The sequence below is a fragment of the Pagrus pagrus genome, assembly GCF_965226575.1.
Source record: "Pagrus pagrus genome assembly, chromosome: 14".
NCBI lineage: Eukaryota > Metazoa > Chordata > Actinopteri > Spariformes > Sparidae > Pagrus > Pagrus pagrus.
The window spans coordinates 7,663,814-7,687,619 of record NC_140198.1 but is presented as its reverse complement, the minus strand read 5'-3'; the positions used below and the strand labels follow the sequence as shown (position 1 = coordinate 7,687,619).

General features: G+C 43.1%; 1 protein-coding gene across 6 annotated transcripts in view; it reads left to right on the top strand.

Moving 5' to 3' along the window:
• The window catches only part of gria4b (glutamate receptor, ionotropic, AMPA 4b), a 142,579-nt gene that overhangs the window by 56,369 nt on the left and 62,404 nt on the right, over nt 1-23,806 (top strand). For 5 of the 6 annotated variants that reach the window (XR_014624022.1, XM_084372707.1, XM_084372706.1 and 2 more), the window contains exon 3: nt 18,138-18,377. Coding sequence is in view for 4 of the 6 variants with exons in the window: in XM_084372707.1 (XP_084228833.1) it covers nt 18,138-18,377 (240 nt within the window). In the remaining 2 variants the exon portion in view is untranslated. Of the gene's footprint in view, nt 1-18,137; nt 18,378-22,191; nt 22,354-23,806 lie in introns of those variants that run through there. The other variant, XM_084372709.1, reaches the window with a different exon arrangement.

Below are 23,806 nucleotides of genomic sequence, written 5' to 3'. Positions count from 1 at the left end.
CTGAGGTTGGTGAGCCCACGTCTGATTGGGATCTGGGAACACTGCTCTGCAAACCCGGGCTATATGTCCTTGTTTCCCACACCGGTAGCATGTGACAGTTGAAGTCTGAGTTGTAGGTCCGGTAGGTGGCCGGACTCTTGGTGGGGGGACAGGGGCAGAAAAGGGAGCAGCAATCCTTGATTCAAGGTGACTCAGTTTAGCCATCTGCTCTTCTTGGCAAAGGGCTAATTTCTTGACCAGCTCCGTTAGCTCTGACCACTCTGCTGTATGTTTAGCTTTCTCTGTCTTCAAATTTACATTACACTCTGATGCAACCTGGACCTGAGCATAGGTCTTCTTGGATTTGTTTAGTGACTGGAATTTTTTTGTTTCCTTTGCCAGATTTCTGAGCTCATCTTGTAGCTCCCGGAAGCTCAAAAGCCGGGGTTTCATTGGAGCAATCCTCATGTACACCTCTTCATCATTTAGTCCTCTTAAGAACTGCCGGGTAAGTTTACAGTCACGATCAGGGAAAGGCCTGCCACCTCTTTGGGTTTCTTCTACAGCTCGCAATGTTGCCTCCAGTGTTATAGCATAAGAGCAGGCAGACTCCCCTGGCCTCTGGCCACGCTCATAGAAGTCGGCTAGCGGGTCTAAGGAGCCCTGTGTGTCACCATACTCCGCCCTCAGTTCCACAAATGCCTTTTCAGGGGTTTGGTCGTGGTGAGGCAGATTCAGGATCAGCTTTCTGGCCTCACCACTCAGGTGACGCACCACCGTGGAGAAGCGAAGGTGAAGAGGGAGCTCTATTGCCTCCAGAAGATATTGCATGTCACGAATCCAGTCCTCTACAAGCATCTTGCTATCAGCATTACCAGTGAAGACTTGGACATTCTTCACCTGATGAGTCTGCAGGAAACCGCCATAGGCTGCCGGTGGGAGGCTTGGGGTGGCTGTGGCTCTGACAGGGGCATTAAGTGGTGCATGCACGTGCTGGATGGAGGGTGAAGGCTGGAGGGCGGGTTGGGGGACTGTATCAGGATACATGCTGACTTGAGGGACTGAAGCAGGAGGCTGTAGGTATACTGGGGCTTGGGTGTGGGAAGAAGGTGTGTAGTCGAAAGCTGCATGGTTAACATTCAGGGAGGTGGGTGCAGCTGCAGTAGGGCCCCATGCACTGGTGGCAGATGAGTGCAGGGGAACCTGAGAATGGTGGGCAGCGGCTTGTGACATGTGCAACTGGGGGATTTGTCCATACTCTGTGCCTTGGGGGGTCTGCTCAGCTGTAGAGGGGTTCCTCATGATGTTCACTGTGTGTACTGTTGGAAAACTTGACATCTGGGCTTGGGGTGTAGGTGAGGGATCAGCATAGCTGGTGGGGACCTGGGGGCTAGGCTGATAACCCTGTGTTGGGTAAGGGGAGATACCTGGCTGGTTCATGGGGGGCTGCTGTATGACTTGTGTCTCTGGGAAGTTGCGATGTGGGGGACTTTGAGTAGGCAGGGGGGCCGTGGGCCTGTGCACGCTGGTCTGGGGCAGGATGGCAGAGGCGATGGTGGTCTTTACAGCCGGCTGAAACACTGGAGGAGTTGCACTTGGGGTTCCAAGGGCTGACAATGTGGAGATTTGAACTGGAGCTGCGCGGACATCGGTATAGGGTGTCAGCACTGGGGCTGCCGGGCTGAGCTGTGCGCGCAGTCCTGAGTCTGTGGGCTGCCGGACTGGAGTGTGGTACTGCAGCTGCTGACTAGGGGACCCGGAGAACTGGGTGGTTAGCTTTGACCTCATAGATGACTGTTGGTTGCTGGTGCCAGCTCCTTCACTGTAGAGGTGAGTATGCATCCTCCTTGGAGAGTCATAGCTATGGCTTGTTACAGGCCCAGGGGTAGGTGGGGAGCCTGATGTTGCTGCAGAGGGACCCTGCTTCAGTGGAGAGTCTGCGTAGTCAGTCATCACCTTTAATGTTCTCTATCTCAGATTCAGGCAGTAAAATTAAATGTATATGTGTGTGTGAATTACTTGTTATATGCTTAGCGGTGAGTGAGTATAACTATGTTTGAATGTAATAACCAAAATAAAATGTGTGGCACAATTATCACTTGATACCCCCAAATCTCACATTAAACTTAAAGTTAACTCAAAACGTCATTACACGACTCTATGTTCAGCACAGAGAATATGAATGAGATAAACCAGCAACACTTGCTTAATATTAATCACAGATTATCCTTATGGGAATGTTCCACATAAAATATACTCATTTACCATTCAAGTAGCTTTGATTTTTTTTTTTTTTTTAGCTTATCATAAAAAGACCTCAAATGAATAAGACAACGCAATAAGATGCACTTCAACTTTCAAAGGATATGTTGGAGAGGATGAAAATCCTGGCAATGCACCTTCACACTAATAGCTCAGTTCGTCACACACACACACTTGGATAATAATAGTTCAATACAGCGGCGTAGTGGAGGTTGCCGCCAAGTCTGCCAGCCGACAGCTTTCACTTCCTCTTCGGTCTCGAAGCGCCACGATCCGGGTCACGGCACCAAAGATGTAACCCAGCCTGTGTGATACTGCGCCTCTCTACACCTGGGGACTCTGCGTTGTGTTGATTGAATTGGTTGGATGCACTGAGAGGGACGAGTCGGACACACGGGTGGTCTATACCGTGGCTGAGACCGCGCTGTTTATTGAACTCCACCTTAAAAACCATAAACACAGACTGAGACTCAAGATATATACATATAGCAGACAGTAACTGCGGAGCTAACACACATACAACCAAACAGCTAGCCACAATAACGGCCGACATATTTGTATAAAACCAGGTCATCATCAATCAACACTTCGGCAGATGTTAAACAACAAAATCTCCATGAACACATTCTTTCAATAAAACAGCATATGAATGGTTTATGGTCCAGATATTTGACTATGATACGGGATCTATCGATAGTGCGTCTTACCTTAAAAACCATAAACACAGACTGAGCCAAAATGGCGGCCACACCGGGCAACTAACTGAGAACACGGTGTCCGGTAAAGGACAAAAAAGCAACAAGTGCGTATCACCTGAGGGCATAACTAGCATAACAGCGCCATCTATTAACCAAAATAGGAAACTGCCTTACATTACCATATCTGTAACTTTCCAGCCCGTATGAATGTGAATTCAGGACATTGCTGTAAAAGAGGGCAATGATCGGTTAGTTTTCCCTGAATAAAACACTGGTTGAATGAATGAATTTACCAAGTGTGGCAACATTTTAAATGGCCCTGAAAGGAAACTATGTTTTATCTCATCTTGGCTTGATAACTTTGTTCTCATATGACCAGTCAGGGTGTTTTTTTATTTATTTCTTATTTAGAGTATACAGTGTACAGCTCCTGTCACCATCCATAGCTTCAAGCTAATTCGCATCCATAAGTCCTGCGGCAGGTCGGACAAAGTGAAAGTGAAGCGTTAAAATCATCATCCAAACTGTCGGATACACTTCATTAAATAAGCGACAGTGTGACTGACCTCATCCTCTTTATGTGCTGTTTGCTACGCAAGTCATATAAGTGGTTATGGAACGGACGCCATAAAAGAAGTGGTGCTGATATTATTATTGATTTTCTTTCACATTCACAAGAACATAATGCACTGAAGGAGAATCCGGACTGCTGGGGCTGCCACGAGCTCAGTCGCTGGGCCAAAATGGCGTCCAGAGCTCCGGACCACTGTGTAGTTTTGTATTTCTTCCACATTCTCCCTCTGTAACTTTATATTGAGTCTCTTCCTCGACTGCATCCCTGTTTCTGCCACATGCTGTGTTTGTCGCCCCGGCTGTGATGTGATGACACATCAGCTTGACCAATCTTTATCAACAGAGCTGCCGGCAACCCCTGAAAGTACCAGGAGCTCGGATTTAGTCTCACCCACCGAGCAGTCTTGTCCCCTTGTCGGAAATAAAAGCTGAACCAATGACTGTAGGCCTTTCTTCACAGAAGATATTTCAACTTGTCATGGTGGGAAAAAGCACAAGTGTTACTAATCACATTAACGACGGCTCTGTTCTGTTAAAGTAAGCCATGAGAGTGTGACAGCGAGCCAGCGTGCACGGTAAACCAAAGCAACTAAATGGAATTCAGCCATCATTAATTTTATGACTCACTCCTGCGTTGCTCTTCCTCCTCTGACATGTTAAAATATCGTCCGTGCCTGTCACGTTATGGGGCTATAATGTCATTTAGCGGCGACGCTCGCTTGCTCATTTCACCCCGCGCCTCACAAGGGAAGGTATTTCACACCGCAGCCTCACTTTCTCCATCACTTCTTCCTCCACTGGAGCTAAAATCTTAGCAGGAAGCCCGGCCAGTTTGATTGGCTGTTATCCATTATCTCCCGATAACTTCCCCTCTCCCTCCTTCTCTCTCTGCCTCTCTTTGGCTCATGTTTTATGGATGCTAAGTGGCAAAGGATTTACGAGGAGTTTACTTCACTCATCCCTTGGTGGTTGCACTTAAAATATTCACAGTTTGGAGCGTTTTGTGCCTCTTGACGATCCCTCTGAGGAGCTCTGATACATTATTAGCTGTTACATTTGTTGTTTTTTTTATGCTTTTTGATTCGGAAATCAAATGTGTGTTTTACCCCCCTGGTTTCATAAAAGTGTGGCTAGTACGGAGGGTCATGGGGCCATCACATAGCTGTATTTTATCCATCTGTCATATGTTTTTTTTCCCCCCACATGGGCGACAGCAGCACAGGAAGCAGGAGTCCACCGGCTGCAGAATGCACTTAGCGAAATTGTGCAGCTCCGGTTCTGTCTCTCATTGTGTGATTTTATGCGCATTTTGCCAATATTTAGGGCGGACAGCTTCTGATATGATGGATGTGATGCAGTTTGTTTGATTACATTTGTTTACTGCGGGCTTGTAATGAGACTTTCTGAATACATAGATTCCACGAAGTCGTACATAAATATGTTTTGCTATTTGTTTGTTTGCTCGCTATTCAGCTTTGTGTTTGACCTGTAATAGGAGGTTTGTCCTTCATGATTGGATAAATAAAAAAGGTTTTCACCGGATTAAAAGATTTGAATGTATTTTATAAGATCAAGTTCAGGTGGACTCAGTGTTTTAACCCTCTGGACCCCTGTAGATTTATAGAGAACCGTCACCTGAATGAGCATTTTCAATCCAAACAAACAGCTCTATCTCAAAAACAGGAAGGGATTGACAATCAAAAGTTGTTATTATTGTGAAGCACACACTCAGACAAAACAACAGAAAGCTGTAAAATGGTTGTAAACAGCAGTGAAGAAATGCATCTCAGGCTTCCTGAACGAAAGAAAGACAACTTCAGAGCAATTTAACAAAAATGGGATTCGCAAGAATTCACCCCGTTTGCACTCCGACAACAAAATAGATCCTTCACGGAGAAATGTCCCTCACTTCAACCCACACAGCAGCGTTATAAAAACAAGCAACAGCAGGTTGGAAGTATTTGGTGTTTTTGGCGATTCATATTCGAAAAAGTTGCCACATCTAGGTCAATCCACTCCACGAGACTTCGGCACACTCACAATGTCTTTGGCGCTTTCCATTGTTGCGTCAAGACGGTTAAAGGGTAACTCCACCAATTTCACACATTAAAGTGTGTTAGCAGAGTAAAATTGGACGAGTTACCCTTTAAGGCTCGACACTCTGCGTTTAACCAGCGTCCTCCGTGTACGCTTACAGAAACCCACACATAAATACAAGTCGACCGCTAATTCTTGTAGCATGCAACCTCAGCCTGATGGTACGACAGGGCGGAGGGTGGGGGGAGGAGGGGCGGTGTGTGAACGCTGTGTGGAGCAGAGCTTCATCTCTCCTCCCTGCCGCCCTGCACCACCACTCTTTAACCCAGGGCACGGTGGGAGACGGAGTCAAGCAGACAGAACACGGCGCTGCACGGTTCATGCGTGTGCTCATGTGTACATGTGTGTTTAAGGGGAGTGTGTGTAGTGAGACATGGTCTGTCAGTGGCACTCATGCATTATGTGGGAATGTGCTGCAATGGTGTCCAGTGGGACTCTCCCTCCCTTTCTCTCTCTCCCTCCCTCTCTCTCTCTCTTTGTGTGTGTCTGATGCCAAAGGAAAAGTCATGCGCACAAATGCGTACATGCATGCAACATGCACTTGAATGCACAAAAGCACATGGTACGAGTGCTTTATTCAATCTGACACACACACAGAGAGAGAGAGAGAGAGAGGGAGAGAGAGGACATGAAGGAGGCAGCAGTATGTTGTTAGTTGCCAGGTTTAACTGATTCCAGCAGACGGCAGACACACAGACGCCGTGTGAATGTGTTGTATCGTTTCATCATTTTTTAAATACTCTACATGTTCGTGTTACCTGCGAGCGAAACACAATCCTGATTCTCTCTGCAGTCAGTTGATGAAAGCTGCTCCAGCTCTGTGCTCTCTTTCCGTCTCTGCAGAAGGAGGTTATGTTTCCGTCCCAGTGGTCGGTTCGGTTTGTTTGTTGTTCGCAGGATATTTGGGGGCACCGAGAAACAACATCAGCATGGTTTTGTTGCAGATGCTGAATATTTTTAATGGGGTCACTACAGTAATAAAACATATTTAAACATTTTGTATTATGAAAATGACATTTTTGTGGACTGTGCAGCATTAGTTGGGGTTTGTGATGGTTTCGTGTGAGGTTGTAAAACATCATGATGTGTTGGCTTAGTTTGCGTACTAGTGTTCATGTTGCTCTAAATTATGAACAGATCGTTATAAATTCATGCGAATATTATGCATCTTTATGTACTTTCTTCTACATATTAACACTTCTGGTGTCACAAACCCAGTAAATATGAGACGAGGGAACCAGAAGTGGAAAGATGCTAACTGGTTTCTGGGTTTTTCATGTTTCACCTGCGTTGCTGCTCGTGTTCCTCGTGTCATCCCGGTTTATGCTCAGTTCGGCTTTTGGATTCTTGCTTTTATTGCCTTTTGTCTTTTGGATTCCGCTCGGTTATTAAAGCTTGCTTTTTGGTTTCCACTATCTGCCTGCTTTGAGTCTTGTATTTGGGTCCTTTTGTTTTGGTAAAACCTGACAGTAATTTACTAATTAGCAGTCAGAACACAGTGGAAAATTGCCTTTTCAGGGATAAATTAAAACACAATGAATACAAGACAAAAATTGTGTCTCACATTAAGTGCGATGAGATATTTCGACTGGAAATTAGACAAATATACTTGATAAAATTCGGGGGGTTTTGCGGTGCGAAGCTGCACAACATGTTTACACTGGAACACTTTGAGTTAAAGGTGATAAAGACGGACTCTGCTCTGTCGGTCACTGACTTTATTTGCCGTTACTGAAGTTTTCATTTGAGACAGTTTTGCTTCGTGGCTCGTCTACAGTGATTCTCCGCTTTGATTTCCAGCTGACACAATGGGAACCAGTTCAGCAAAGTAATTAACCTCTAAATAAGGGGAATGTTGGGTGAAGCCACTGTATTGTGTCTGACAGCACTCGTGTCAGTGGAGGTGTTGAGTTGAGAGCGGGGGATTGAGCGCCTGCTTGCCGCTGTGATCATGTTCAAAATGGCTGCCTGCCCGACGTGAGTGCTGTGTTCGGTCGGTAAAATACTGATGGTTTCCTTTCATCTGGACTGCTCAGACAGAGGTCTGTATTGATTTTTAGCTCGTTGGAACCATTACCAACACAAAGGGGCTTCATCCTCGTCCTCTCCATCCCTTTTCATAAAAGACCTCCACTCGTGTTGCTTGTTTCTTGAGTCGATGAAGATGTCTTGCTACTATTGTACTCCCTTCAAGAGCTGATTATGGTGGAAAATAGCTTCATAAATGGCTTTTTACAGTAATTCCAGCCACCTCATCGCACATGAAGAGTTTCCTAAACACAGTATTGGTGTCAACTTTATTTCACTCCGGTGTCTGACTTATTGTATGAAGTAAAGCTTCTCATAAATCTTAAATAAAGAGCCAAATAAGAGAAATAGTGCTGCGTCCAGCCAATAAAATACAATAAATATATTCATATCAGCCAGCCATCGCGTCGAGCATCTCTCAGGGTTCAATGAAAGACTCTTTAGTTCAGCTTTAAACAATAAAACTGCCGCTTGTTCCATTTTTTTCCTATCGTCAGCAAATTTCATATAGAGCTCAAAACCAACAATGTACTGATCTGCTAACAAGCATCATCTGTGTATCCAAAGCTTGATATAGTCAACATCCTGCTGCTGGAAATTCTTACTGGAGCACCAAATGTGTATTAATCCACAACTGAAAGTAGTCCCAATCTACGTCTGTACGAGCAATTCTTGCGAAAAGCTGCAGTTCCCAGCTGTTTTAGGAAATTACTGTTTTTTGATATTATGTAACATATTTTTGACTCATATTTAAGATGCACATTGTATCTTCAGTACAGAAAGATGAACTCTGTATAAGGAAGTGAGAGGTGGTTTTGATTCAGGCTGTTTATACCCTGACAACAAAACTAAAATGATGAAGTGTTGACATTTTATTATCAAAAGGTCAAAGATCAACTTCACTAACATCTGGCAAAAGATACAGAAGTAATCGCTGCCATACGGCCAGACGATGCAGCAGCCTTATTCCTCCTCCGTGCTCCTCCGTATTAAACTGTTTTGTTTTGTTATTTCCTTCTCTTTCTGGGACGTAGCTAAAAAGGACTCCACCTCAATTTTGTTTTGCAACCCTGGCGTTGTTAAATGATAAATGATTGTAACCTTGCAACCTTGTAATGTTCTTCAAAGACAAAGACACTGTTCTGGCCATTATTCAACGCCGTAACTCAGGAACAGAGGGGGGAGATTGCGACTATAGTGTGTTTCACAATTGATACTGACTTGGTGACCCTGGTTCTGCTGATTTTGAGTTTTGCTGTCCTTCTAAGTCTTTACTACACATATTATATGAGTCTGGACAGACTTGACTGGTTGGTGGAGGCGTCCAACCATGAGGCGGTGATTCCAGCTCCATATGAGAGGCTGTTTCAGCCATAGCAATATTAAGTTAATGCACTGTCTATATTATGTAGTACTTTTAATCTTCTAAATTTTATGTGGTGGTATTGCTTTAGTGATATAAATAATAGTTCAGCAGACGGATGTTTGAGAGGCTGGTCGATATTGAGCAGCTACAGGAGGAGAAATCCAGGAAGTGATAAATCATTCGGGCTAAACATGCTGTTATTATTCCACTTTTCAGCTGAAATGTCATTGATTTAAACAGGTTTGGCAAATGATTTGATATGCAAAGAATTTGCCGTAAATTCAGCTGAATAACTCTGCCGCATCGGATGTTTGAGCTCTCAAACAAGTGGTAAATAATGGAGCTTTGTTCTGTGCAGCTGAGATCGATATATCGACGGGGCAGAGGTCGGGGGCAGTCATCATCACACTGCTCTGTGCTGTGGGTGGGGTTCTGACACCTGGGGGACCTAGGGGAAAGTGTGTCACTGGCACTAGACCTTATCCAACCGTCCGCTGATTTACACAGAGCACTGATGACAAAGCAGTTTGGCGGCCTAAAGTCCTGCTCGTCGATAGGAGCAGATTGGAAAGCTCATCCTACCTTAGCGTTAGCCTAGCATGGCTTAGCCGAGCTCGAGGGGTTTGTTTAGTTGCAGATGATTCAGACAGAAGATGCACTCGAGCCAGATTCACTCACATGAGGTTTATTTTTTTGCTAGAAGAGATGATGTGAGCTGCTTTCGGACGACCGTTATGTAAAATGACAGGAGAGCTTCTGCTGCTTTGCTCTGTTACTGTGTGACACGCTGAATGTCTGGCCCATTGATCAGAGTGAGCTGCAGTGAGTGTGTGTGTGCTCTGACCTGTTTGTGCAGTGGAGTGTGAGGCCAGCGGATGCTGTTTCAGGGTCACTGCTGGTGTGGGACTAAATGGACCAGTCCAGGAGGCCGGCCTGTCACTAGCGGCCGCCCACTCGCTGTCAGTACTACTGCTGTCACATCACTACTAGGTCATACCGAGCCGAGTCTGTTTGATACAGCTTGACTCTGATGGATTGCTGCTATTGGCCTCTGCTGTCTCTTTGCTCTGGAGCCATCCTTATCTGGATTTTCTGTGAATCTCTGTCCTAAAACACATGTGGAAAGTGTCACATCTCAGATTGAGTGAAAGTCACTGTGACATTTCTCTGAAATTGATTTTTTTTAGGTGCAGAAAAATGGTTTGGCCCAGACGATAGGACCATCACTAACAGGCAGCGTGAAAGTAAAACTGAACAGTCAAACAAGTTATACAGTGAGGTGAATATTTAAACCAGTTGTTCTTATTAGATCCACCCAGCTGCAAATGTTGATTATGCAAATCTTTCCAATATTTACAAAATATTCGCAGTCTACTTATTTCATGCATAGTTGTCATTTACACTCCGGACTCCGGGGACATGTCCTCACCACATTTGGCCACTGACCAAGCTTCTGTATTTGATGAGTTTGGAAGAAGCATTGAATCATGGGAGTTGTTGTCCTCATTGTTAAACAGCCACCACTGCAGATGAAAATCTATCCGACGTGACATAACAGAAATGTTCACAGACGAGGTTATTCAGGTTTTTTTCAAGTTGCGTTTGTCGACTTCCTTCCTCGCTCTGACGTTTCGTCCGGATGTTTTCCCTCGAGTTACAGGGGACCAAATGAAACTCGATTTTGTCCCTCTTACTTTTTAAAAGCATTATTTGTAAAAAAATTTCTGAAATATAGCTTGCATCAAGAAATGTTTACTAACACAACGACTGACTGAGATTCACTGGTGCTTTCTACAGTATATGTGTAATTGACATTGTCCCATTGACATGCTGTCGAAGTTGTTTCTGTGATGCATGTGGATGATTTTCACATTTTATGCTGAATATTTTCGTATTGTTGACTCTATAGTAGCCTAAGCTTTGCCCTTTTGAGCTCCCAATCGCATTGTCCGAAGTTACAGTACATGTGTTCAAGACGGTTTTAGACAATTTAAGACGAAGTCCTGGCTGCCAAACTCTGAGCATAATCCAATTGTTTTTGCTCAAATAGAAGTACTAGACCACATAACTAAGCGCACGTTGTTCATCTGGAAAACACTGGCTTTCAAAATGTCCGACCATAATCACAGCTTGGCTTCACTCACTTCTCATTTGTTCAAACTCAACTGGCAAAACACTTCAATCACCTGTCAGATCAGAGTTTTGAGAAATTGAGCTAAAGTTTAAGGTGTTTGAACCATTGAGAAATACTGTCAGAGCTCGGCATTTTACTTCCTCTATAAATTAAATTAATCTGTGCAGAAATAGTCTTGTAAAGTCTGCATCCAGTACCGATGCTCTGGTTTCCCAGAAGTTATGGCCGTCACTAACAGGCAGCTTAAACAGTATAATTGAAAAGTTAGATAAGTTGTACAGTGAGTTAAATATTTAAAACAGTTTTTCCAAGTACATCCACTCAGTTGCACATGTTCAATTATGCAAATCTTTCCAGTTTTTCAAAGAAATTTCCAGTCAGCTACTTTAATTTATTTATAAGAGGCACGTTCAGAGCTTTGAATTGTACTTCCTGTATTGTTTAAAGGCACAGTATGTAACGTCTGCTGCTAGAGGTCTTTTAATGAAAACAGTGAAAACAAGTGGTTTGATGACGTTGTGATGTCGCAGCCTGTTCTCACCAACCTGGTCAGTGGCCCTACACCTTTAATACTGACCCTGCAGCATCATGTTGAAAGTGCCCTTCCAGTGCAGTAGTATAAATAGCGAGGAAAGTCAGAATGGACGGGGTGGTTGGTGGTTGCATATCACTGCAAACTTGACTGCAGAGCCCTTCACGTGCTAAACTGACACTAGAGGAGCAGGTGGAGCGGCATAGTTTAAGCCTAAGGCCGCTGACCGAGCTGCTGTATTTGACACGTTGTGACTGAGAACATTGAATCATGGGAGTTGTTGTCTTCATTGCAGATGAAAATCCATCTGACGTGACTCAGGCAGAAATGTTCACGGACAAGGTTATTAAAGTTTTTCTCACGTTATGTTCGTCGACCTCATCTTGATGTTTTCCCTCAAGTTATAGGGGAACAAATCAAACACTATATTACAGATTTCTCTGGGTTTGAACATTTAGGATAATGTCAACACACAACTCAATAAAATATATAACCACGGTCACGTCATTTTTAGAGGTTTTAATGCAGAAATGTTACATATTATATCCTCGATCTGCATATATAGTCTTATAAAGTCACTCCAGACTTCCATCAGTCTGCAGGTCAGCGTAATCCTCTGCCTACAGTATATAAAAGTATTCTTGTGATAGTAAAACTACACAAACTGACAGAAATGTGTCCCAGGGAAAGATCCCATAATGGGCCAAGCTGTTAGCTGTTTATGGTGCTGATGGATTCCTCCTTCATTGCTGAGGCAATCTATTTTAATGAAATGGATCACACTCATCATCTGCCATTTGGCTTCTACAGAGGCTCCGAACTGCTCTGTCCACTGTGCCAGAGCTGCTCCGGGCAGGATGGTCTCATTGGCAGCTCCTGAGTGTGTTTAAAATGTGACCTTGAAGGAATCCTTTGTCACACTCAGAGTCGGACTGAACTCACAGTGAGAAACTTTATGGGATATTCCAGCATCAGCGGTGCCCGTCTGTAACGCAGCCAATCGGACAGCTGCTGCAGGATTTACAAACCTTACGCTGATGTTTTTAATCATACTCTCCATTTTCTTCTACTCCGCTACAGTTCAGACGTAGATGTTATTCGATAGCTTTAGTTAATAGTTACTTTGCAGATTCAACTTAATAATACATAGTACAATCAACAAATACGTCATGATGCATTACTAAAATTTTAAATAAGACGCCATTTGATTGATTCCTGGGGGATAAATGACACATTTAAACACATCAGACCGACAAAAACAACAATCGCAAAGATCAGCTGTAGCAGCCGTCATCTGTGTGGTCACAGTCCAGGCAGACATTTAAAGTGCGTGTCAACAATTATCATAAAAATGAGCAGTAACCATTTATTTCACATCCCCTGGTCCATGTATTTCCCCAGACTCCAGATCACGCGGCCTGTTTAATTGAGTTACTGCCCTGGGAATAAATTAGTTTTTTGCTTGGATGATTCTAATCTCGGGGTTTGTAGACCTCCGACCGGAGGGGAGGGACTGGAATTCACTGGAAGTGGATGAGATGCATCCATGCAGACCAGGTTTAACATTAAAATGATGAACACATTAATGTATCGATAAGTATATCACAGTAATACGCTATATGATGTCTGAGATGGGCCTTTCTGCATTATGACTACTTTGACTTTTTGAAGTATACTTTAATTATATTTTGAAGCAAATCTTTTGTGTTTTTATTTAAGAACATTTTTTATATTTATAACAGATTACTTCTTTGGTTTTGCTACTTTTAATTATGTAAAACATCTGTCCTCTTCCACCTCTGTCCGTTAATTACTCCACATAAGCTGGATTAAAATTAAACTGCCAAAATGTACACAGGAAGTGTGTATACTGTATATATGATTTGTAAAATAAAAGACAAAACACAAAACATTCCCTTATAGGGGGCTGCAGTAGCTCAGTCTGCAGAGACTCAGGGCTTAGGGCTTGTTCATGACCAGCAGGATCAGTCAGTATGGAGTGTGGACCAAGGACGTGAACTGTTGGCTGGAGAGGTGCCAGTTCACCTCCTGGACACTGCCACGGTGCCCTTGAGCAGGGCGCTGAAACCCTAGCTGCTTAGGGCACCCGATACTGGGCAGACCTCTCGCTCGGACACCTCTCCATACATTAATGGATGTCAATAGGTCCTGTTTGTGCACACGTGTGTGTTTTTTGGTCCAGTTAAAATTAAAGAGTTAAGAAAAACTAATGTATGTCTTCTTTTTATCCTTCTAAAAATATATATATATAAGTAACACTTAAGGATCGTGACAAAGAAGGAAGTCAATGTGTACCCTTCAAAATAAAAGTCTGCACTTAGTCCAGACAGGCTTCTACAGGAGTTCCTCCGACACTGAGAGCAGCAAAATAAATAAATCAAACTAAATGATAATCTCATTATAAATTCTGTTGTTGCAATTGATTTTGCAAAACTCCCATTCACTTGTAGATGCAGTTTGCCCTTCAGTATGTTTGTGATATGAATGTGAATATGTGATTAACTCCTCTCAGTGTTATAATAATCCGTTCTGTTGCTTTTGGGTTATTGCTCCTATTCGTCTGACCGTCTCCGTGTGACTGTCAGAGTGGCAGCAGCTCGATATTTAACATAAAAATCCAATCAACATATAACATGATGTGACATCTCATTATGTGGTATGTTAGCAGTATTTGAAAAACATTATTTATTTGGTGGTTTTTTTTGTTATTGTTTTTGATTTATTGTCAGTTTGAGTTCAAAATAAGCAGATGAGTTAAACCCTTGTGATCTGAAACAAGCAGTAATTAGAGACAAACACAGCAGGGGGAGACAAAGTGTGAGCGAGGGTTTGATCTCAGACCGGCATGTTTCCTTACATGCATATTGATGTGTTGTTTTTCAAACTGGCATTTCTGTATCAAAGCATCCAGAGAGAGACAGAGTTTGTGGGCCGACATATAAGGATTCAGAGAAGTGTGTGTGCATGCGTGCGTGTGTGTGTGTGTGTGTGTTTGTGTGTGTGTGTGTGTGTCATCCCATCCCTTGAGAGCACATCAGTGGATTGTGTGGATGTTCCAACCTCTGGACTCCTTTCTTGGTTGACTGGACGCTCTCTCTACCTCGAATCCTGCGAGCCTTCATCCCTCAATACACACACACACACACACACACACACACATACACACACACACACACACACACACACACACACACACACACACACACATGCATACACACTCAGATACACACGCCCTTAATGTAGATTTGAGTGTGGTCTTTAGGGAGCAGGTGTGTCCATATGTGCAAATAACAGCATTTTTTTCTGCTCCAGCATACAGATCATCTCTGTAAATGACCTGTGCTCACACACAGACAAATGTATGTTTTATATTTATGTTTTGTGTGACAGTGCCCCCTATTTGTACGATAACCAGTCTGGATGCTGTTGTTTCCCGGCCTACATAGACAGAACCTCTGCTTTTAGCCAATCAAGTCATTACATTTTACTAACTGCATCTTAAAGCTGCAATATCTGATTTCTTTGGCTGCTACACACTGACCTATGATCACTTTAACTGTCATGACTGCAAACAGTTTCTTATTTACACATCCAGCAGTTCTGGAGCAACATTATCACAGTGCTGGAAATTATCCTTAAAAACAACTAGTGGTTCGACACGTACAACTGTTGAAACACAGTCCTGAACAGTGGTCTCTGGCTTGGCGGCCTCCTCACCTACAGTACCACCACCCCCTCCACCTCCTGACAGTATATTACAGTATATATACAGTATATTGTCGAAGTGTTGAAAGAAAAACATTTTATTCTGGCAACTGGGCTGGAATTTTCCCTGCAGAGAAGGAAGACTGTTCAGTTTGTCATTTCACATTAGACAGATAGCTCACAAGTCTTTTTCTAGTCATGTGCGTTCATATTTGTAATAACATCTCCCCAGCCAACACTGAGACCGACTTTAAATGAGTCCTGACGCGTGTAAATGCAAACTTGAACAAACCCCTCAACAGCAAAGCCCTGACTGCTGTTTATCCTGATAGTTCCCGGCACCTCCATGTACCTTAATTGTGAGTACAACAGAAGAAGCGTGGCTTTCCTCGCTCGGTCTCTCTCGTTGTGTTCTTGTTTGTCTCGCTGAGGGAGGAGGCTGCAGGCAGATCAGTGAAGACTCCTGCTCTCTCCCTCTCTCTCTGTGTCCCTACAGTAAAGTACTGCACTCTGCATGGAAACAACGGGTTTGTCAGTAAAGCAGCCCTCTTGTTTGCTTCCCCATCCCCCATTTTCCCCTTAACAAGAGGAACATCTTGAGCTCTTCCTTCACTTTTGCCTCCCGCTCTGATTCTCCTCGTACCCGGAAACTGGGAGAGGATGCTCATTATCTTCCCTTTCTCTCGTTGTGTGTAAAAAGTGGGCAATTAAAGTACGGCTCCTGTAGACAGCCAGACCTTTCTTTAATGAGGAGATCTCCTTAAGCAGCACACGCTTGTTTGTGCTGCGCCACTTTATGAAAATGCAAAGTTTCCATTTAATTCAAAGTCTGACCAATGAGACACGAGATGCAGGTTCAGCTTGTGCTGTTTTGATGTGATGAGGCAGCGCAGCGTGAGCGCGTTGTGTTTAGTTAATGGGGGAATACGTCCTCCAGAATGTATCTACACACCGACGAGTGATTCAACGCGCCGCTCGGAGATGTTGGTACTGTTGTTGCCGTCTTAAATGAGGGAAGAGAACAGCCTTTGAGATGAAAGCATCAGAGGAAACGGATGCGTTTGGTTTTGATCTCTGTTTACTGCATTCAGCGGTTCTCTTGAAAGGATTTAAAGTGGTAATCAGCGGGATAATGGTTTGTTATTTTGTCTCCAGTCATGGTGCCAAGCATTCATCGCTGGGGTGATTTTTTGCACTGCGTCTCCCAGTCATCACTTGTCATTCAAAACAGCTCAGTTTTTTTTGTTTTCAGCATCTGTTTTCAGGTGATTTTGTCAATTATGATGGCTATCTCTGCTCACGTTAGCAACCCAGCTCCTCTTCTGTTTATCTTTAAGTAAATCATCGCATCACGTGTGAAGGCTTTGATTTCAGGGCATTGTGCTGAGATGTGTATCATTTAAACAATGTGTTTCTCCGGGGATGAGCACCCATTGTGTGTGGTGTTGTTTTGCTCCGACTGTACACAATGGACTTATCATGGGAGAAATGTGCGTAATAAAATATAAGTCAACTGATTCACACACTCACAATGTCTTTGTTGTGGATGCTTGATTTGAGAATAATAGATGAAAATAAGAGAGACCAATAAAAACAGCTACAATGGTGCTCAGTAGAGAGCATACCTCCGCCAAGGCCCAACAGTCCCCATTACTAATACAATATCAAACTCGATAGCCCTGTATCACTTAATTTTAAATGATTGATGGGCAAAAATGCTACTTGATAATCACTGATAACTATTGGACAGTCGCCCCCTGGATCTATTCTGGGCCGAGACCCGTCCTCCATCCAAGTGTGGTGGATAAATGTTCAGTTTTTGTGTAATCCTGCTGTCAAAAAGTGACAACATAAGCTCCTTAGCTGAGGTAATGAAAGTATTTTAACAATGCATCATGTTTAAAGCTGCACTTGATCTGAACACTAGATCAGATGACTCTGTGTGTAAGAGTAGAGGTCGCCTGTAATGACAAACCCAGCTTGTTCTGCTGCCCCCAAGTGGCCAAAAATAGACGAATGTAGCTCTAAATTCAAATTGTGATGGCTGCCCAATCTGTTACCCTTGAGGGCCAAAACTGAAACTGGGCCACAGGCCAAAAGAAAACATATATTGTCTTGTATGTTTTGTATTGTCAAGATGCAAAGTGGTCCTAAGATCCCAAGTTCCCTTAATTGAAGGAAAGTGTCAGTCACCTGTCGTGGTCAGATTATGAAAAAAAAAAAAAAAAAGACTTAGAAGGAATCCTTCATATTTAAAGAGCATTTTACACAGTGGTTTGTATAATTAATTAATGTAATTATTTCCCCCTTTTTTTTGCGAGCCAACTCAAACTTAATGGCGGGCCAACTTTGGCCCAGGGGCCCTACTTTGGGCAGCCTTGATTTAGATTAATTGATCTAATTAAAATGTTGGACCTGTGATGCCAGATGTTGAGCCAAACAGAGTCTCAAGCCACACACTCACCCAGAACAAAGAAAGACTTGAGCGCAGTGTGTTGGCAGGAACTGTTCGGGATTGAAAGCACAGGAGAAATGTGGATCACACTGACAATATAAATGGCTCTGAAGAAACAAAAGTTTGTTCGTCTTGATGGAGCGAGGTGACTTTCTCAACCTTCTTCAAGGTTCCTCTTTGGCTTCATCTGGCTGCTTTCATTGTATGTTTGAAGAAAGCTTCACAACTCACAGAAGTTAATGTAATTTTTTTTCCTCTTCTTCCTCTATTTTTGTTTTCTTCCCCAGTTTGCTCGCAGTACTCCCGCGGTGTCTTCGCCATCTTCGGCCTGTACGACAAGCGCTCCGTCCACACGTTGACATCTTTCTGCAGCGCCCTGCACATCTCCCTCATCACGCCCAGCTTCCCCACCGAGGGCGAGAGCCAGTTCACCCTGCAGCTCCGGCCGTCCATCAGGGGGGCTCTGCTGTCCCTCCTCGACCACTACGACTGGAACAAGTTTGTCTTCCTCTACGACACCGACCGAGGTGAGTGATGAAGATCCACTGCTTCTGTCTTTCCTTTTGGAAGCTGAAAGTTAGTGTTCTTCATTGAAGCAGTCCCAGCATGGCCGGCTGGTAAGGCACTTTGTCATTTAAGAGCTAAAAAGTACATTCAAATATGTTTGGGAAACCAGTTTTAGCAAGAAATAGGCCATGAAGTAACAGAATATTGATTTATATTATTCAGGCCCACACTGAATCTGTGCCTGCAGAATTTCAATGACACGTCGGCTGTTTTTTCCGCAGATTTTAAACGAATAGAGATGCTGCGTATAAAGCTCAGAACATTAACACATCACCACATTGTGTGTTGTCTAAATGATGTCAAAAATTAGATTTACTGCCGAGGACCCATTTGTCAACACAGATTTACTGCGAGGGATCAGGTGAATGAATTCTCCAATGACTTTTACTTGGACTGAGCAGTGTTAGTCTGTGAAGTGCGGTACAAAAAAATATTCATGTCAGCCTGCTGGAGGTCATTTTAGGTTGTTTTAATGTGTTATGTTTGCTTATTTTTCCTCTAAAACGATCTTTGTTATCTTAATATTGTCAATCACAAAAATGACAAAAACACTGCTGAATCCCAGATTGTCACACTGAATTACTGCTGAATACTGTAAAAGATGTGCAGAGTTTGGTGAGCTCTGTTTTTAATCAATACACAAAATGGTGGCCATCTGGTGACAAACGTTTTCTTTTGTCCCACCTTTATTAAGCAAACAACGTGCGCATTTGCTTTTGTCTGAGATGCCGGTGCTCGAGTTCATTAAATTGTGGCAGTTCTCCTTTAACCAAACAGGTGGCAGATCAGAAGATGCTCATGAGATTTGTCGGCAGCTCTCAAACGTTGCATTAAGCCGCCGTTATTTGTCTTGCAAATACTGTCAGCGGGCAGGTTTATGTTATTTCTTTGTCCTAATGCCCCCTACATGACAAACCCAGCTGTGTGAGTGGACGTGCCTCTAAAATAATGGCTGTTTTTGTGTCCGCAACACGTCTTGGGGCCACTAAGTGATCGATATTGCAGTGCGGCTGCTGTTAGAAGTGTGGTGGATCGTGTTGGACCTCCTCTCTATCTGTCTCTTGGCTCCATTCCCCACCTCTCAGCCGTGTGTGTGTTTCTTTCTTCTTTTCCCCCTTTCATATTTTCTGTCACCCACCCAATCTTTGCCCCCACCCCTCCCACACCACCACCCCTCCCCACACACACAGAGTCAATAGGTTTGTACTCACCCCCCGTGTCACATTTCCATTACAAGACAGAATGGATATGGGCCACTGCTTGGATCTCCACATCTCGCTTTCATACATTTTCCAGAAGGTAGTCGTTCTGTCTCTGTGCTGCTGTGGGGGCTGCAGCGAACGAGCAGATTGGATGTAAGGGGGCTACAGAGAGAGGACCGTATCAGGACGGCCTCCCCTCAGAACAACTCATCCCCCCTTACTCTTCTTCTCTTATCTCAGGTCGCACACGCTCGACTGGGTAAAAAGCCTCCTCTCCTCTCAACAAAACACGCCTGTATCTGATCAGGTGTTCCCCAAAAACACAACAAAAGGTCCTCGATGTAAGACGGGCTGAGGACACACAAACCGGCCTAATAGGTTGCTTGAAGCCTCAATTTCAATCCTCAAGATCAGAATTAGCCTGCGAGAGGAGTGCAGATGTTACGGTCAGATATTTCAAGACTTCAGTGTCTCAAAAAGCAAAAAATAGCAAGAAAATAGCAAGAGAAGTGACATTTGCTGCATGTCGTCCCCCATCTCCTTCCCTGTCATGATCTCCAACTGTCCTGTCAAATGATAAAAGGCACAAAATACCCAAAATACGAAGAAGAAAAGGAGGGAAAAAAAGAACAGATGTGGTGGTAAAGGCTGACTGTTGTGTCGCCTAACATCCAAAAAGCTGCACTTGAACACACCGCATAGACATCAGCTCCTGTTTGTGCATTTTTTAACACCACTCTTGGTAATATATCTGCTTCTAATTGAGAACATGTCTGACAAAAGCTGCAAATGTCACTGGCGAAAAGGCAAAAAATGAGAAGAAACCGTGCTTATTCCGTGCTGAACAGCCAATCAGAGTGATTTCTCTCACCAACGAGCAGCCACTGATTCTACATGCTCAAGCAGCCAAAAAGCCTCTAACAAGGGTGCCTCGGACACTCACTGACGGCCCCGACAATGCCCGACAGCTGACCGTCGGCCTGGTTTGGCGGTGCTCACACCACTTTTGTCCACCGGGGCTGCCACGATTAACAACAAGTGAAAGTTCCTTACAGCTGCTTTCTGAAGCCTGAAAATAAAGCCGCACCTACAGTAGATACTGTGTATGATGTTTGGTTAATAACACAGTTGAATTCAAGGCTTTTAGATTCTGACAGCAGGGCTTCTGACTGTGTCTCAAAAGATGAACAGTTTGCATCAATGTCAGGTTCAGCAGGCATAACTACTTTTTCATATTCATGATCAGATGTTTATGGGCTTCCCAGTGCAGAGTTGAGACAGCCTGAGAGAGGAGTTCACTTCTCTTTTAGGAGATGTTGATTGTTTACGTCCTTGTTCGTTCAACTGCAGGCAGAACAGACACCCAGGGAGGCCGGGCTGTGTTCACTTTGTCATCGAAGAGAGGCTGAGACAGAATCTCACTTGTTACTACTGTGAGAAATACAAGGATTTAAGAGAAATGTTCTTTGGAAAAATATATATATCCTGGGTTCATCCATCTCCACTGTCTCATCTATGTGGAGAGAAAAGTCAGTGTGCAGTATTAGCTGCAAAATATGTTGACTGTCGTCGGAGAAACAAGCTCTGCCCTGAATATTTCTAAGTGATTTAAAGTGTGTATGTTTAAAATGTCTTGTGTAAAATGTAGTCATTGCAATAATGCAACAATAAAGCTTATTTGAACCAGTGCTCGATAGAATATGAACATAATAAGAATGAGGCTGCTGTGAGGGCAGGGATTTATTTGAGGATAACAACAATAAAGTGTGAAAGTAATTTTCAACTCTGTGACCTGCTGCTACCCTACACAGACTGTTTATATGTCCTGCCTGGTGCACGGCCCTTTACTGTGAGCGAGTTTAACCAAACAACCTTGCCTCTATCCATGATTCTTCAGGTTACTTCTTCAATGGTTTGGTGTCATGATCATTAATTTCTACACTTGCATCAGCAAACGAACAATTAAGTTTGCTAATTAGATGACAGGACCAGTAGATGCAAAGTAGGCGCTCATTCAAACCAATGAGACCAGCTTGTCTGCTCATCTGAGTTGTGATGTCGCAGATTTTTAGATTTAGCTTTTCTCAGTTTATTGGAAGTTTTATAAATGTAAAACATCTGTGGATCAAACATTCATAATAGAAAGAGTCATAAACGACCTTGTTTGCAGGTCTTGATGTCCCGTCAACAGTTTTACAGATGTTTCTTTTATAATTTGTCGTAATTAAAGTAAAATATAATCTAGTTTTGTGTTAAACTGCTCAGTGAACTACATCGTGTCCAACACCAACACCAACATGGCAAAAAGGTACTGAAAGAGATGAAAATCACAATAAATCTGGTCATATTGACAGTGTATAGTGTGTAGTCTTTATAAAATTACGTATTTTCACAGTTTTATGACAAAAAAAAAAATCTTTTAGATTCACAGACATCATGTGTGATTCATGTTTTGTCTCTCTTTATTTACTATCATGCAAAGTTTTACTGGAATAAGGTCCCATGGGGCAAACCGGAAAGGGGCGTGGCTTCTGCTCTCTATGACGCAGATGACGTCTATGACCTGGCTAACTGTCGGGACTGTGTTGTTGTCATGGAAATATAAAGAACATTTTACCTACAGACTGGTCAAAAATGTCGCACCATTAAAGTGCAGTGAAAGCTCCGCATGTCATCAAACAAGCTGCTTTCCACATCAAAAGACTCCACGTCTAATTTCAAGAAGCAACTTGTAGTAAGTTTCCTTTTGTCATGCTAATATAGTTTTGGCTAACTAGCTTAGCCGAACGGACCGAATCACCGTGACGTCGCGCTAACAACAACAGACACTTCCGGGTAGAAAATCCGCAGTCAATTTGCATTGTGGAGATACAAAAAATGGGCAAACTTGATTAATTCTGTTGCCATTTTTAGCCCTTACTGTAGTAAAACATGATGGTTGGACCTATCTGACGTTATTTCATGTGCTGTATTGCTTTGCTAGCGTCTTATGATCTCCACACAACAGCTCATGACATTTTATGCTAATTGCTAATTTGGTTAAACTCGAGCTGTCTGTGACCCAACAGGTAAATTAAATTAGTCCTCCAAGCTAACCATGGTGGACATGTTGTTGTTAATGACATAGGAAAGCATTAAACATGCATTTTCGATTAATTAGATGTATACACTTTACACACAGACGGTAAAATTGTTACAAGCTAATGCGTCATGAAGGAGTTATTGTAAACAAACATTGTGATTCGGTCTGTTGCAGATAATGTAACACTAATTAACCAGCGACTCAACTAATTAGCCACCTAGATTAGTTATCCTGTCTGTTAGAGAGCTGACTGCTGGCTTGTCAACATAAACATCAAAAAATTTCAATTCTTGCTTATTAGATATATCAAAATAAAGTACAAAATACTGATTAAACTGATATTATTACATTTTAGCCATTAGCAGCCTCAATATAATTTGGATTTTGTAGGGCCAGTTGTTGGAATAGTGACAGATGGGACCTAATTCTTAAGAACTATTATATCAAGAAATGCAATTATTTTGTGTCATTTAGTTTATAATTCAAGTAATGTGGTGTTTACTTATCTGTACTTTTAACTCCTAATGTTGCCTTGTGTTAATAGACATCAAGCATAGATCGTGCCAGTGGTTAAAACTGTTTTTGTACATTTTTAGCCATGTGTGCAGCAATCTGTAGTGGAATACATTACAAAAGTAACCCTCCCTGTATCTGTCTGTGGGTGTAATAGTTCAATTTGGTGATTCTTTGTGTCTACATCACTGTTGTCACATTTGTCATGGACAGTAGTTTTTTAATATACTTATTGAAACCTGAGAGTGAAGTCGGTAGAGCGAAGTGAACACTGGTGCAACCACAGCAGACTTCTCAAACAGAATCTGTGGGTTACGCTCAGATTAATTAGAAGAAGGAAGTATTTGCTGAATTCGCTGGAGCCTGATTTCTTTTGAAAGTGACAGCTCTCCTGATGGCTCTGTCCGTGGTGCTGAAATCAGCCAGCAGCAACTTATTTCAACTGACTGATCACTGTTGTTTGAGCTCTGCTGTACTATGGAGGTTCCTGTCATCCTAACAGTGGGAAACACTATCTGTCAGCGATATGATATACTGGAACAACACAGCAGATATGAGAAACATGATGGCTCACCGTGGGGACTGTTGCCAG